The sequence below is a fragment of the Palaemon carinicauda genome, chromosome 15, assembly GCF_036898095.1.
Source record: "Palaemon carinicauda isolate YSFRI2023 chromosome 15, ASM3689809v2, whole genome shotgun sequence".
Lineage (NCBI taxonomy): Eukaryota > Metazoa > Arthropoda > Malacostraca > Decapoda > Palaemonidae > Palaemon > Palaemon carinicauda.
This window is the reverse complement of record NC_090739.1, coordinates 73,788,174-73,800,540: the sequence shown is the minus strand read 5'-3', so window position 1 is coordinate 73,800,540 and position 12,367 is coordinate 73,788,174. Positions and strand designations below refer to the sequence as shown.

General features: G+C 43.1%; 1 protein-coding gene across 1 annotated transcript in view; it reads left to right on the top strand.

Moving 5' to 3' along the window:
* The window catches only part of LOC137654010 (uncharacterized), a 107,065-nt gene that overhangs the window by 38,862 nt on the left and 55,836 nt on the right, over positions 1-12,367 (top strand). Inside the window, exon 3 of the mRNA XM_068387644.1 lies at positions 5,670-5,722. Within this exon, the coding sequence (XP_068243745.1) occupies positions 5,670-5,722 (53 nt within the window). The remainder of the gene's footprint in view (positions 1-5,669; positions 5,723-12,367) is intronic.

Genomic DNA, 12,367 nt, shown 5'->3' with positions numbered 1-12,367 from the left:
CGCCTAGACTACGCTCCCCCTTGCTGAGTCTCTCTTCCTTTGGGGGCGGAGCATAGCCTTAGGCAAGTCTCTCCTGCGAAGTGATCACCTCTCGTTTGCGAGAGGGCCATTCATAGAGACTCCTCTTCAGAGAATTGCTACGGCTGAAGGTCAGCTTGCTGGTCCGCAAGCCCTCATGGTCATCATCTATTTCTGGACCTTCTCATACCGACGCTGCAGCTAGTCCTGGACTCTGATCGTTTGCGATCAACATCAGTTGTTGTTCACCCTTCCAAAGGGCACATCCCAGTTTCTGATCGACCTAGCAGCTGACCTGCCAACCTACCAGCGCAACCTCGCCACACAGCAACGTTTGCCAGCTCACCAGCCAACCTACGATTGCCAGTGCAACAGAGCTCCCCGAAACCTCAGCGCGTGCCTGGCAACTTTGGTCTCCTACGGGCATAGTGCTAGCGCGCTCCTGCGCACCAGCGTTTGCTTGCGCGCCAGCTCTCTCCTGTGCACCAGCACTCTTCCGTGCGTGCGCGCCTGCAGTCTTCCACGCGCGCGGCTGCACTCTTTCGCGAGTGCGTGCACGCCAATAGTCTTCCGCGCGCGTGCAGTCTTTAGTCTGCGCGCACCAGCAGTCTTCTGCGCACTCTTCCGTGCGCATGCCAGTACTCTTAACGCGCCCGCCAGCAATCATCCACGCATGCGCCAGCACACTTCTCCGCGCGCAAGCGCTCCCCTACGAGCGAGTTCTCGCCCACGCAACCACTCTCGCACTTCTGCGCATTCTAGGAAGTCTGCACAACACGCTGAACAGTGCCTTACTGCACGCTAGTGCTCTCCTGCGCACTTGCACTCTCAAATCCAGCGCTCGCCAATGTTCACTTGCGCACAAGCGCTCTTCTGCACACCTGCGCTCTCAGATACAATGCTCGCCAATGCGCCAGGTCTTGCCAAAGAGCCAGGGCTTGCCTGCTCGCCACCGCTCTTCTGCGCATTTACCGAAAAGTGCGTTTCAGCAGAAACTGAGCACCAGTATCATCCTGTGCGCCATCGCTCCAGTACTCTCCTGCACACTCGCGCAAGAGGCAAAAAGAATGAAAACTTTTTGACAGTTCACCATTGTCCCATTCCCCTTTTCGCAAACGCATTACAGCATGGCCTCCGGGAAAAAAGGGAAGAGGCTTCACAGAAGTGTTCAAGTTCCTGAAGATTCCATCTTCCACAAGGAATCAAACACATCAACCATCAGTCGAGACTCCTCACAGGGAACCCTTGGTCCCTTTCTCTTCAGGAGTTTTTCCTGATAGTACCACCGTCAGTAAACACTATCTGAATGTTGCAAACGGCCTATCATTAGCTCGCAAATCTCTTAATTACCAGAACACCGATCACTAGTTCATCTTCCACCAATGAAAAATCAAGAGATCTTCCACCAATGAAAAATCATCAACCGACTGATCGCTAGATCACCGTTTACTGATCGCTAGCTCGCCGATCACCAGATCGCCAATTGCTGGCTCATCTCTCTCTGATCATTGATCTCCAGTCTCGCTAATTGCTAGTGATCTCAGATTGCTAGCGTGCCAATCGCCGATTGCTAGTCAATAACCAGTCATCAGCTTGCCGATCACTAGATCGCCGTTGGGCAGCTTGTCTTTCTTCGATCATCGACCTCAGCTCGCTGATCTCTGACCAGCCAATCGTCAGCTTGCTGATCTTTTATCTCACTGATCGCTGGTCTGCCATCGATCACTGATCATAATGGCTCACTGATCACCAACTGACGATCATTTAACTATTCTTCTGTCTCTCAGGGCTCTCCAAGCTGATCACCAACTCATTAATTGCCAACCTTCTTGGCTGACTGACCAGAGCTTTCATCTGCCTGTCAGTTACCATCTTCGACACAGATCGCCAATTCACCGTTCACAAGCAGTTCGTGTGCCGCACTTACTAGTCAACCTCTGCCCGTGGTTCCCTAGATCGTAAGGCATACAACACACTTCTCGCAACTCGCCGTTCGCCATCACACCAATCCACTAAAGTGATCGGCAGACGGTCGACAACCCCCATCAGTGGCTTGTCAACAGGTGACTACTCGCGAGCACACTCCAGCTGCACAGTAACCACGATACCCAACCGTTAACCATTGATTAACATTCGCCAAACTGATGCTGATCTAAGAAATAACATCAATCCCATCAAGGCGCATGGTAGGCTTAATTGTTGCTCCCTTGTGCACCTAGTATTAAGCTAATACTGTTGTGTCCCCATACCCTGGCGAGGTGGTATTGGGAAAGTCTTGGTTACAACAGTTTTTCTTACAAAAAGACTTGGAAAAACTTTACCTAGACAGTCACACTTCTGAATATCTCAACACAGCATGCGTAGGAACTCCTTATTTTGAATACTGTACTAACATACTTAGATAAGGACCCCCCGGGTAAAGCCAAAAGCCAGATTTGCAAGGACGTCCACTCTTCCTAATGGGTGAGCCCCCCTAAATAAATAGCGTAGGTTTGTATTCCAGTTACGGAACAAATGACAAATTCATAGGTAATTTATATTTTTCCTAACGGTACAAACCTTATCTATTTATACAATCTTGTCCACCAGCCCTATCCCCTTGAAGTCCTACCTCCAAGGAAAGTGAGCTAAATCAACGGTGTGTGAGTGGATGCGGTAGCAAGCTACCCCCCCCCCCCCTACCCCTCCGCTAACTAGCGGTATAGGTAGTTAACCCTCGCTAAATTTTAAGGGCTCGTCACTTCAGCTTCGCAGAAAGTAATGCCCCTAAATAAATAGGTTGTATCGTTAGGAAAAATACAAGTTAACTACGAATTTGTCATACATGAGGCCAGGTCCTTCAGGATCTCTGCCTCATGGTGATAAGAGACTCCTTTCAGGTTTGGTGGTTATAGGCTTTTGCTGAGCCCTGAACCAAGTCTTCAGACTAAGGGGAGTAGTAGTCCTCTCTTCCTCTGGGATTTATCAGCTTCAATGCAGTGTTTTCAACTATTCTTGTCCCCCTTGGGAAATGAACCCCTCAGCTTGGAGTGTGACCGAATCCTTAGCTTACTCTGGAAGGCTCCTTACAAACCCTTGACGTAAGCCTCTGACTAAAATAGTATTTTATTTGACTTGGATTCAACAAAAAAAGTGGGAGAGTTGCATGGTCTATCTTACTTGGTGGCATATTCCCGGGAGACGTCTCATTAGTGTTCATTCCCGAAGTTGTGAGAAAAACACAAAACCCATTGATCAGTGACCATTTGAATCCTTTTCAGTATCTTCGCTGAAAGGTGTGAACGATAATCCTGTCGACTTGCTTCGGTGTCCTGTAAGGCTCTACATTGAACGAACAAGATTATATAGGCTACACTTACAGACTATCAGTTAGCACAGAGAGGACAAAGAAGAAAATCTCCTGAAATACCATCTGCTAGAGGTCATGAAGTCAGAGGGATTAGTAAAACTATCCTTCAGAAAGAACCATCAAGTAGCCCGAGTGTTGAAGGCAGGCTTCTCGAAGGGACAGACCACTTTCACAGCACTGTGTCCTCAGGATTACACTCATAGGTCCCAGGATACATTCTTCATAGCACCTGTGGTAGTGGCCCAGGAAGTGGTGTAGCAAGTTTCGCTCCTTCCAGAACATGAAAGCTTCTCCTTTATGCTCCATCCTGGACGCACTATGTGTCAGGGTACATGTTGAATTTTGTGGGGAGTGTCTATGCAATGTGCTAAGTGTTGAGGTGTATCTGTGGCGCGTAAAGAGTTGAAGTGTGTCTGGGTGACTTGCTTCGCAAAGTTTTGATGTTTGTTAGTGTGGGGTATGCGTTGTAACCCACCTATTCCGAACACCTAACAAAACTATGCGTGAGCTGGGGTTAGTGCGATATCCCACCTGTTGTAACCCCTAACAGTTAAGTGCACTACCACAGCAGGATCAGGAGAGAAGGGATTGTCTAGTGAGGACAGGCAAGTTAATCCACACACGATCATCACTTAAGCGTGGTACCCCACCTGTTCCAACCTTAACAAACTGAGAACATGCTACCACAAAAGCTCAGGGGAGTGAATGGTTTATTGGAGTCAGAAGAGTCAAACCACGCGAGCGCTCTGGAGAGTTAACGGGTTCAGGTGCGTGCACACAGCTATGCCTGCACGTGTGTCAAGAGACATGTTGCTCAGTAACACAGTGATCCTTGTGAGAATGGTGCTCTTCTGAATTACTGGCTGCAATGTTGTGGAGTGTCTACGTAGTGAGCGCAAAAGGTTGAGGCACGTGATAACTCTCCTATTCCCAACCTCTCGCACAGGTTGAACGCTCGCCAGCAAGGCACGTGAAATGGTAGCTTGCTTTTTCTATGCGCTATTCTACTGCAAGCTCAGGAGAGGTGGGGGACAGGTCGGTTGTTCCATGTGAGCGTTCAAAGAGCTAATAGTTTCAGATGTGTGGGTTCATGTTGAGAAATATGTTACTAACACTGAGATCCATCTCGAATACAGGCAGGGCGAGTGGGAGACATGCTGACACTAAGCATGTCTCTTCCATGATGGGGAGAGCATACGAATCCATGGGATCACATAAAGTTCTGGCACATGTTGGGTGCTTGGGGTGAGTAAGGTGAGTACAGTATCAACATAGCGAATATAGGGCATGCACCCTATGTTCGCTATGTTGATTGTATGGAGATCGCACTGAACACTGACATGGTCTGTCATGCAGGGTTTCCTTGTGCTCGCTAAGTAACACATTCCTTGGTAAATGATGATTCAAAGTCCAACTCTGCGCTTGGAGATGCATTGCCGGCAAGCGCTTTAACCGAAGGAAACTCCAATTGGCAATGTAATTTGTTGCTTCTGATATCGTCTTTTTCTGAACTCGTAAGAGAGGAGGAAGGACAACCGAGAAGACTGTGGGGTTGTGGTAGCCTATTGTTATTGTCCCTGCCTAGCAATCTGCCAGACTGAGATTCGAGTCGCGCTCAAACTCAATAGTTTCTTGTATCCGCAACCTCACCATCCTGGTTAGCTAGGGTTGGGGGAGCCTATAGGTCTACCTGCCGAGTCATCAGCAGCCATAGCCTTGCCCTCTCTGGTCCTAGCTTGGCTAGAGAGGGGCTTGGGTGCTGATCATAGTACCGTATACACTATATGGTCAGTCTAGGGCATTGTCACTGTTCCTTCCCTCGGGCTTTCATGAGCAACCTTTAAACCTTAAAGGGTGCTAAAGGTCATTCCCTATTTGAGTTAAATTAAAATAAGAAAGAAATTAAAGTTAAATTTGCTTAACTGTAGACATGCAAAGAATCACAAAAATGCTGGGAAAAAAAGTAATTAAAAGTCAAGAACTCCAGCCAATGGCAGAATGTTTGCTCCCACTGGGGGGCTGAAATTAGAAAAAGCTTTCAGTGAGCAAACAGTCGGCCATGGCTTCCCTGCTTCAGTTATTAACTACTTGTTTGTACCTCATTTTAAGTTTAGTTGTTGTATATTCCAGCTTGGCTGATAATCTATCCTATATAAAGGACGAAGGTTTATAGTTGTGCCAGAAAAAATAAGTTTAAAGGAATTTTTTTAGGCTTACATTTTTGCTAATTAAGAACCAGTAATGACTAAAGTCACTGATGAGGACATATGTGTAATATCTTTCCTTTCCTTTTTCTCAACAGATGTTAGTGGTCATGTGACGTCACCGTTAGTTGGAGAAAATGGAGCAAGTCAGGTAAGATGATGATTTTTTTTTTTTTTTTTAACAAGGTTTTGTTATATACTAAAAGGATGTTGGGAACACTGTATTTTTTTTCCTATCGATTTAAATAAACTTTCATCACGTAGTAAATTGCTTTCAGTTTCTGTGAGGTTAGAATGCTATTAAGGGTTATTTGTTCCTACATGAGTACAAACCATCATCCTTTGATAGGAGGAGGATGATTTCAGCAAAGCTGGAAACTGGCATTAAACCTTGAAATTAGGTGGTAGTAGTAGCTGGAGGTTAGCCATCCCACATACCCATCAGGCAACTGAGCTATCACATTGATTTTGGCTGCTGGATATTACCAACATACTTCTAAATATTTAACCGTGTATATTTATGTACTGATTAATAGGATTAAGGATAAAACAGAGAATGCAATCTTAGGAGTACAGGGTGGTTTTAGAAGAAGTGGGGATGTATAAATCAGATTTTTACAGTTAGGCAGATATGCGAGAAATATTTAACAAAAGTTAAGGAGGTGTATGTTGCGTTTATGGAGCTGGAGAAAGCGTATGATTAAGTTGATAGGGAAGCGATGTGGAATGTGATGAGGTTATATAGAATTGGTGGAAGGTTGTTACAAGCAGTGGAAAGTTTCTACAAAGGTATTAAAGTGTGTGTTAGGATAGGAAAGGAAGTGAGCGATTGGTTTTCGGTGAGAGTGGGGCTGAGACAGGGATGTGTGATGTTGCCATGGTTGTCTAACTTATATGTTGATGGAGTGGTGAGAGAGGTGAATGCTCAAGTGCCTGGACGAGGATTGAAACTGGTAGACTACAATGATCATGAACGGGAGGTAAATTAGTTGTTGTTTGCGGATGATACTGTACTGGTCGCAAACTCGGAAGAGAAGCTTGGTCGATTAGTGACAGAATTTGGAAGGGTATATTAGGGACAGAATTTGGAAGGGTATGTGAGAGAAGGAAGTTGAGGATTAATGTGGGTAAGAGTAAGGTTATGAGATGTACGAGAAGGGAGGGTAGTGCAAGGTTGAATGTCATGTTGAATGGAGAGTTACTTGAGGAGGTGGATCAGTTTAAGTACTTGGGGTCTGTTGTTGCAGCAAATGGTGGAGTGAAAACAGATGTATGTCAGAGAGTGAATGAAGGATGCAAAGTGTTGGGGGCAGTTAAAGGAGTGCTAAATAATAGAGGGTTGGGCTTGAATGTAGAGAGAGTTCTGTATGAGAAAGTGATTTTACCAACTGTGATGCATGGATCGGAGTTGTGGGGAATGAAAATGACGTAGACATAAATTGAATGTGTTTGAGATGAAGTGTCTGGGGAGTATGGCTGGTGTATCTCAAGTAGATAGGGTTAGGAACGAAGTAGTGAGGGTGAGAACGGGTGTAAGTAATGAGTCAGCAGCTTGAGTGGATATGAATATGTTGAGGTGGTTTGGCCATGTTGAGAGAATGGAAAATGGATGTCTGCTAAAGAAGGTGATGAATGCTAGACTTGATGGGAGAAGTACAAGAGGAAGGCCAAGGTTTGGGTGGATGGATTGAGTGAAGAAAGCTCGGGGTAATAGGATGATAGAAGTGAGAGAGGGAAGAGAGCGTGCTAGGAATAGGAATGAATGGCGAACGATTGTGACAGTTCCAGTAGGCCCTGCTTCTTCCTCCGGTCGCTTTGGATGACCGCGGAGGTAGCAGCAGTAGGGGATTAGCCATTATGAGGCTTCATCTGTGGTGGATAACGGGGGAGGGTGGGCTGTGGCACCTTAGCAGTACCAGCCGAACTCGGGTGAGTCCCTTGTCAGGCTAGGAGGAACGTAGAGAGGAAAGGTCCTGTTTTTTTCATTTGTTTGATATCTGCTACCCCCCAAAATTGGGGGTAGTGCCTTGGTATATGTATATACTTCTCAGCATCCTCATTTCTGGTTCTTTCAATCTTTTCCCTTTTCTTTTAGATAAATGTGTAGGCATCTCAATTCAAGGGATATAAAGTAAGATAGCAAAAATTTGTAGTTGTTTCTTGATAACTGTGACAATTTTATGTTTGAACCTGCTATACACATATTCTACTTACGCTTGTTGGGCAGCAAGTCCGTTTGCCATTTACTTTCTTCCTGGTATGGCCTTGTAACGATGACGACAACATAAACTTAAGGAAGTTGACATTCCTTAGACATCACTGTTCTCTGTCTGAGGAAGGTGGTTTTGCTACCAAAGTGTTAAGGGGAGGGGCATCACCCTTCTTTCATGCTGTATCTTCCTGACCCTTAAAAGGCACTTTAAGGACATCCTACCTGGTAGCACTGTCTCTCTTTAGAGGCCCTTGTTGATTTTCCCATAGGAACACCGTCATTGGCCTGCATGGCCCTGTAGAAGGCAACATGAAATTCTTCTTTCTCTGTTGCATCCTCTTCATTAGTATCCTCATGCTGTGACTTCTAGAGGAAGAACCAGTGGAAGACATTATCTAAAAACATGTGACTCTAAACAATAACTCTGCATAATGTGGTAGAGAAAGTGTATTACCAAGGATCAGCCCTTCTACGAAGGTACTAGATAGATACTCTGTACAAGTGTTGATGATCGTACAACAGGTAGCCTGTCTCATACCGAGAGGAGCGAGTTCCAAAATTTATCCCACAGTGGTAAGAAATATCATCTCGCACAACTCGTTTCATACAAGTCTTGGGAGACACTGTTGGTCAGAATGAAGGGTGCTGCCCTTCTTTCCTTCTTACTGGAAAAACCAAAATCTCTAACGGAGGAGAGTAAGAAGCGGTGTTTGCAGAAAACTATCCCATACTGGGAAGAAGTATCAGAGCGCACTGCTCCTGCAGCCTGTGCTTGGTCTTGTAGGGGGGTAGTGTGTGCCGAAAATTATCCCCCGACGGGAAGAAATGTCAGCATGCACAACTCTGTCTCGTATCAAATGCAGTGCCCTCAACCAAACCTGCAAACATTACTACTTCTCTCAAAGAAGAAGACGACGATGACTATGTCGAAGAATGACGACCAGCTAATGTCGTGTTTATGCAGTTAATCTCTCCTTGCGTATTTGAATATAGTATGCACCAGGAAGAATGGTACTTACCAGTTGTAGCAGTGCATACCCAGCTTTAAGAGATGTTTTGGTGAGTGATGTGTTTTCACAAGCCATCTTCCAGTACTAGGTCACTTACAGTTAGCCCTCTGTTAATGGGGGTGGATTTAGGTAAGAGACACCCGTGATGAGCAAAAAGACGACTGATATTAGTGCCTTAGGGTGAGACTACAGTACTCTTAACACCCCCCCCCCACCCACAAGTGATAACAGCTTATGTGGTCAACTAATACCCTAATTACCTCATTTTCCTTTACTGTACATACATACATATACCAAAGGCACTTCCCCCAATTTTGGGGGGTAGCCGACATCAACAAATGAAACAAAACCAAAAAGGGGGCCTCTACTCTCTACGTTCCTCCAGCCTAACCAGGGACTCAACCGAGTTCAGCTGGTACTGCTAGGGTGCCACAGCCCAACCTCCCACCTCCCACATTCCTTTACTGTACTACAGTAATGCCTCACAACGCGAAATTAATTTGTTCTAGAGTGGCTTTTGTAAAGTGATTTTTTCGTGTTGTCTGATTTCACATGCAAAGTGCCTAATTAATTCCAAACCCTAAAAAACACCCCATTAGATCTCATATTAAAGCTACAGTATAACCTCAGTGAAATACTGTACAGCCCAATACATTTGAAGCATTCAATATATAACTAAACTAAAAGTTAATACAGTACATGTAAATTAAGTAGTTATTACAACATAATGTAATAATAATTAGAAAATAATACAATACATACAGTACAATACTGTACATATACTAAATATACAGTTCCATATGTACTGTACTATTATAGTTACCCCTGGGTGACTTTTATTTTCCACCTGACTGGCAAATCTTTTCTTAAAATGAAACATTTTTCATAAAGTGAGTCATAAAAATATTCGCATCTCGTTTCGCAGCTTGAAAATTTCGTAACCAGAGTCTTTCGTGAAGAGAGGTATGACTGTACAGTATATTGTTTTCACGTAGTATCTATCACAGTGTCGTAGTTGATATTACTTTACAAAGGTAATTGTACATTACTAACACAGCTACAATACAAGGCGAGATGATTCGTAACATGCAAGTTATCACCATCGTATGTACAAGGAACAAAAAATACTGTTGTTCCTATCTAACAACAATCACTGACACTGTAGTGTAATTACTGTAATATATATGCAGTACCATCACTATAGTACAGCTTAGTTAGTTGAGGTGAGACAACACAATTATAAGGTATTGCTGTCTTTGTAAGGTTGCCTTACAACCCTACTAGCTTGTCAATTATTTTATAGCCTGTATCTACGTACAGTTTCGTATTTTGTATACAGTACTGTAAATACACTGTTAGTACAGTACGGTAGTTAATTTTCAATGAACGTATGAATATCTATCCAAAGACAATTAATATAACAGTAAAATTAATATAAAAAACAGACTGAACAGTTCATGTGGAACACCACTTGCTGATAAGAGTTCTACGCAGCAAAATCTCATGAGACATGATGCAATCCTTAAAGAGCCGTATTAGCATTCTGTATTGGACATGAGGTTTACATTAATACGTACTCCTACATCCACAGTTCGTAAAAGATTCTATTGTACCTTGATATTAGTTGCTTGACAAACACTGGTGGGAGATGCTTTCGCAATGAAGGATGCTAAGAGAATGAGATGAGAGTCAGCCAGAGAAATAACATTGTGCAGGGAGGGAAACTTCATGAAGGCTGAGCTGTTTGAAAATGTCAGGCTTCACACAACAGTACCTTGAGATATCAAAATCCCCAATGACATAGGGTTACAATACTTAGCACTTGCTCCTCGATTGTGGTGAGGGGCATTGCCCTTGTCCCTCCTTTTCAAAAGAGCTCCAGAGATCACATTCCTAAGAGGACAGCAGCCCTAAGAAGGATCATGCTGGAGCTTACGTCTCATCACATACATCTTCATATACTCTTTCCAGCTGACCGATCTCCACACACACCATCACTGCGTGCTCTGTATTCATACGTTTGGACACCGCTCGATCAGATTCCTATCAACTACTCTTGAAGCTATTGTTACGTTCAAGTCACAGGATACCTTTAACCTGCTGCTTCTCAACGATGTATACCAATTTATCAGGATCTTCCTACACGCAGAGTTCTTTCCATATGTTGAGATCTTCATACACTTCGAGACCAATCTAGATCACAAGATCTTCCCACACTACAGAAGACCTTCTCTTTCAGCAAATCCTCATACTAGTAATCTTCGCTATTCCCATTTGTGAGGCACTTTCACATGAAAGGTTTGCTTGATACAAACGGTCGCTCAATGCCTCTCGACACAGGCTTGCGTGTGATTCATGCTTTCAGTGACCCTGGATCACAGCACAATGATGAAAGTTTTTTTTCACCTGAAAGTTTTACTTGTAGTGTACTACTGATCTCTCACCTCCTAGTTAGTGACGCGATTTAGGCTGTAATGAGCCTGGATCATGGTGCCAAAAGTGAAAGCTATCCTTTCACCTAAGAGGTTGCTTAATGCATGCTGTCTCTCAATACCTAGTGACACTATTCAAGCTCTAGTGAGCCTTGGTCATGCCACCAAGTGTGAGTAAAAGAAAATAATAATTTACCAAGATAAATCAGTTTATATGTATATAAGAAAATATTCGTCCTATTTCCGATAAACTTGTGACGTCATCACCCTGAAAAAAATTGTCGTAAAGTTGAAATCGTAAGTCGCATAGTTCGTAAGTCAAGCAATATATATATATATGTATGTATATATATATAATATATATATACAGTAGGGTCCCCGAATTATGCGAGAATTTGGTCGATTAATGACCTCGTATAAATGGAAAATCGCTTATTTTTGAAACACACAACTAACAGAAATAATTCCATTGCGGCCATGGCAACCAGCAATTTGCCTATTCAAATGTGTTTCCTACCCCATTTCCAATACTTTCTTTTTACTATACTGTATTTCTTTATAATATCAAATTGCTCTTGTAAATAAATCAAACATTTAATATACTTTAAAGTTCTAATAACTTGAAAAATGGTTAAAATTACAACCAGGATAGGTGTAAACACCATATATTTCCCGTTATAACACGACCCAAAATACAGACAAATTTTAATGTTTGTCATATCTATTGTATAAGACAAATGGTGAATAGCAAAACCATCACTCTATAGACTAGCTTTTGTTGAATGATTGAAAATCCAGAATTAACAAAATAAAGGCGATTTTATATCATGCGTTTCCTAAACACGCCAAAAAGCACAATAAAAAAACAACCAATGTTTTGTTTCCGTTTATCTCTGATCATAACGAAGAAACAGACGCACTTACTCATCTGTTAGTTTTTGCATCGACAGCAATCTTATCAGTATTGATTATATGTTGAATTTGTTATTACCAATGTTCTAATTATTTTTTATTAGAACTTTCAAATAAATGAAATGAATGCCATTTATGAAATGTTTTTTCTTTATGATGCCGCCTGAAACGGAAACCTTCCATTTGTTTACGCTCCATCTTCGATCATAATAAACAAACGAATGCATTAA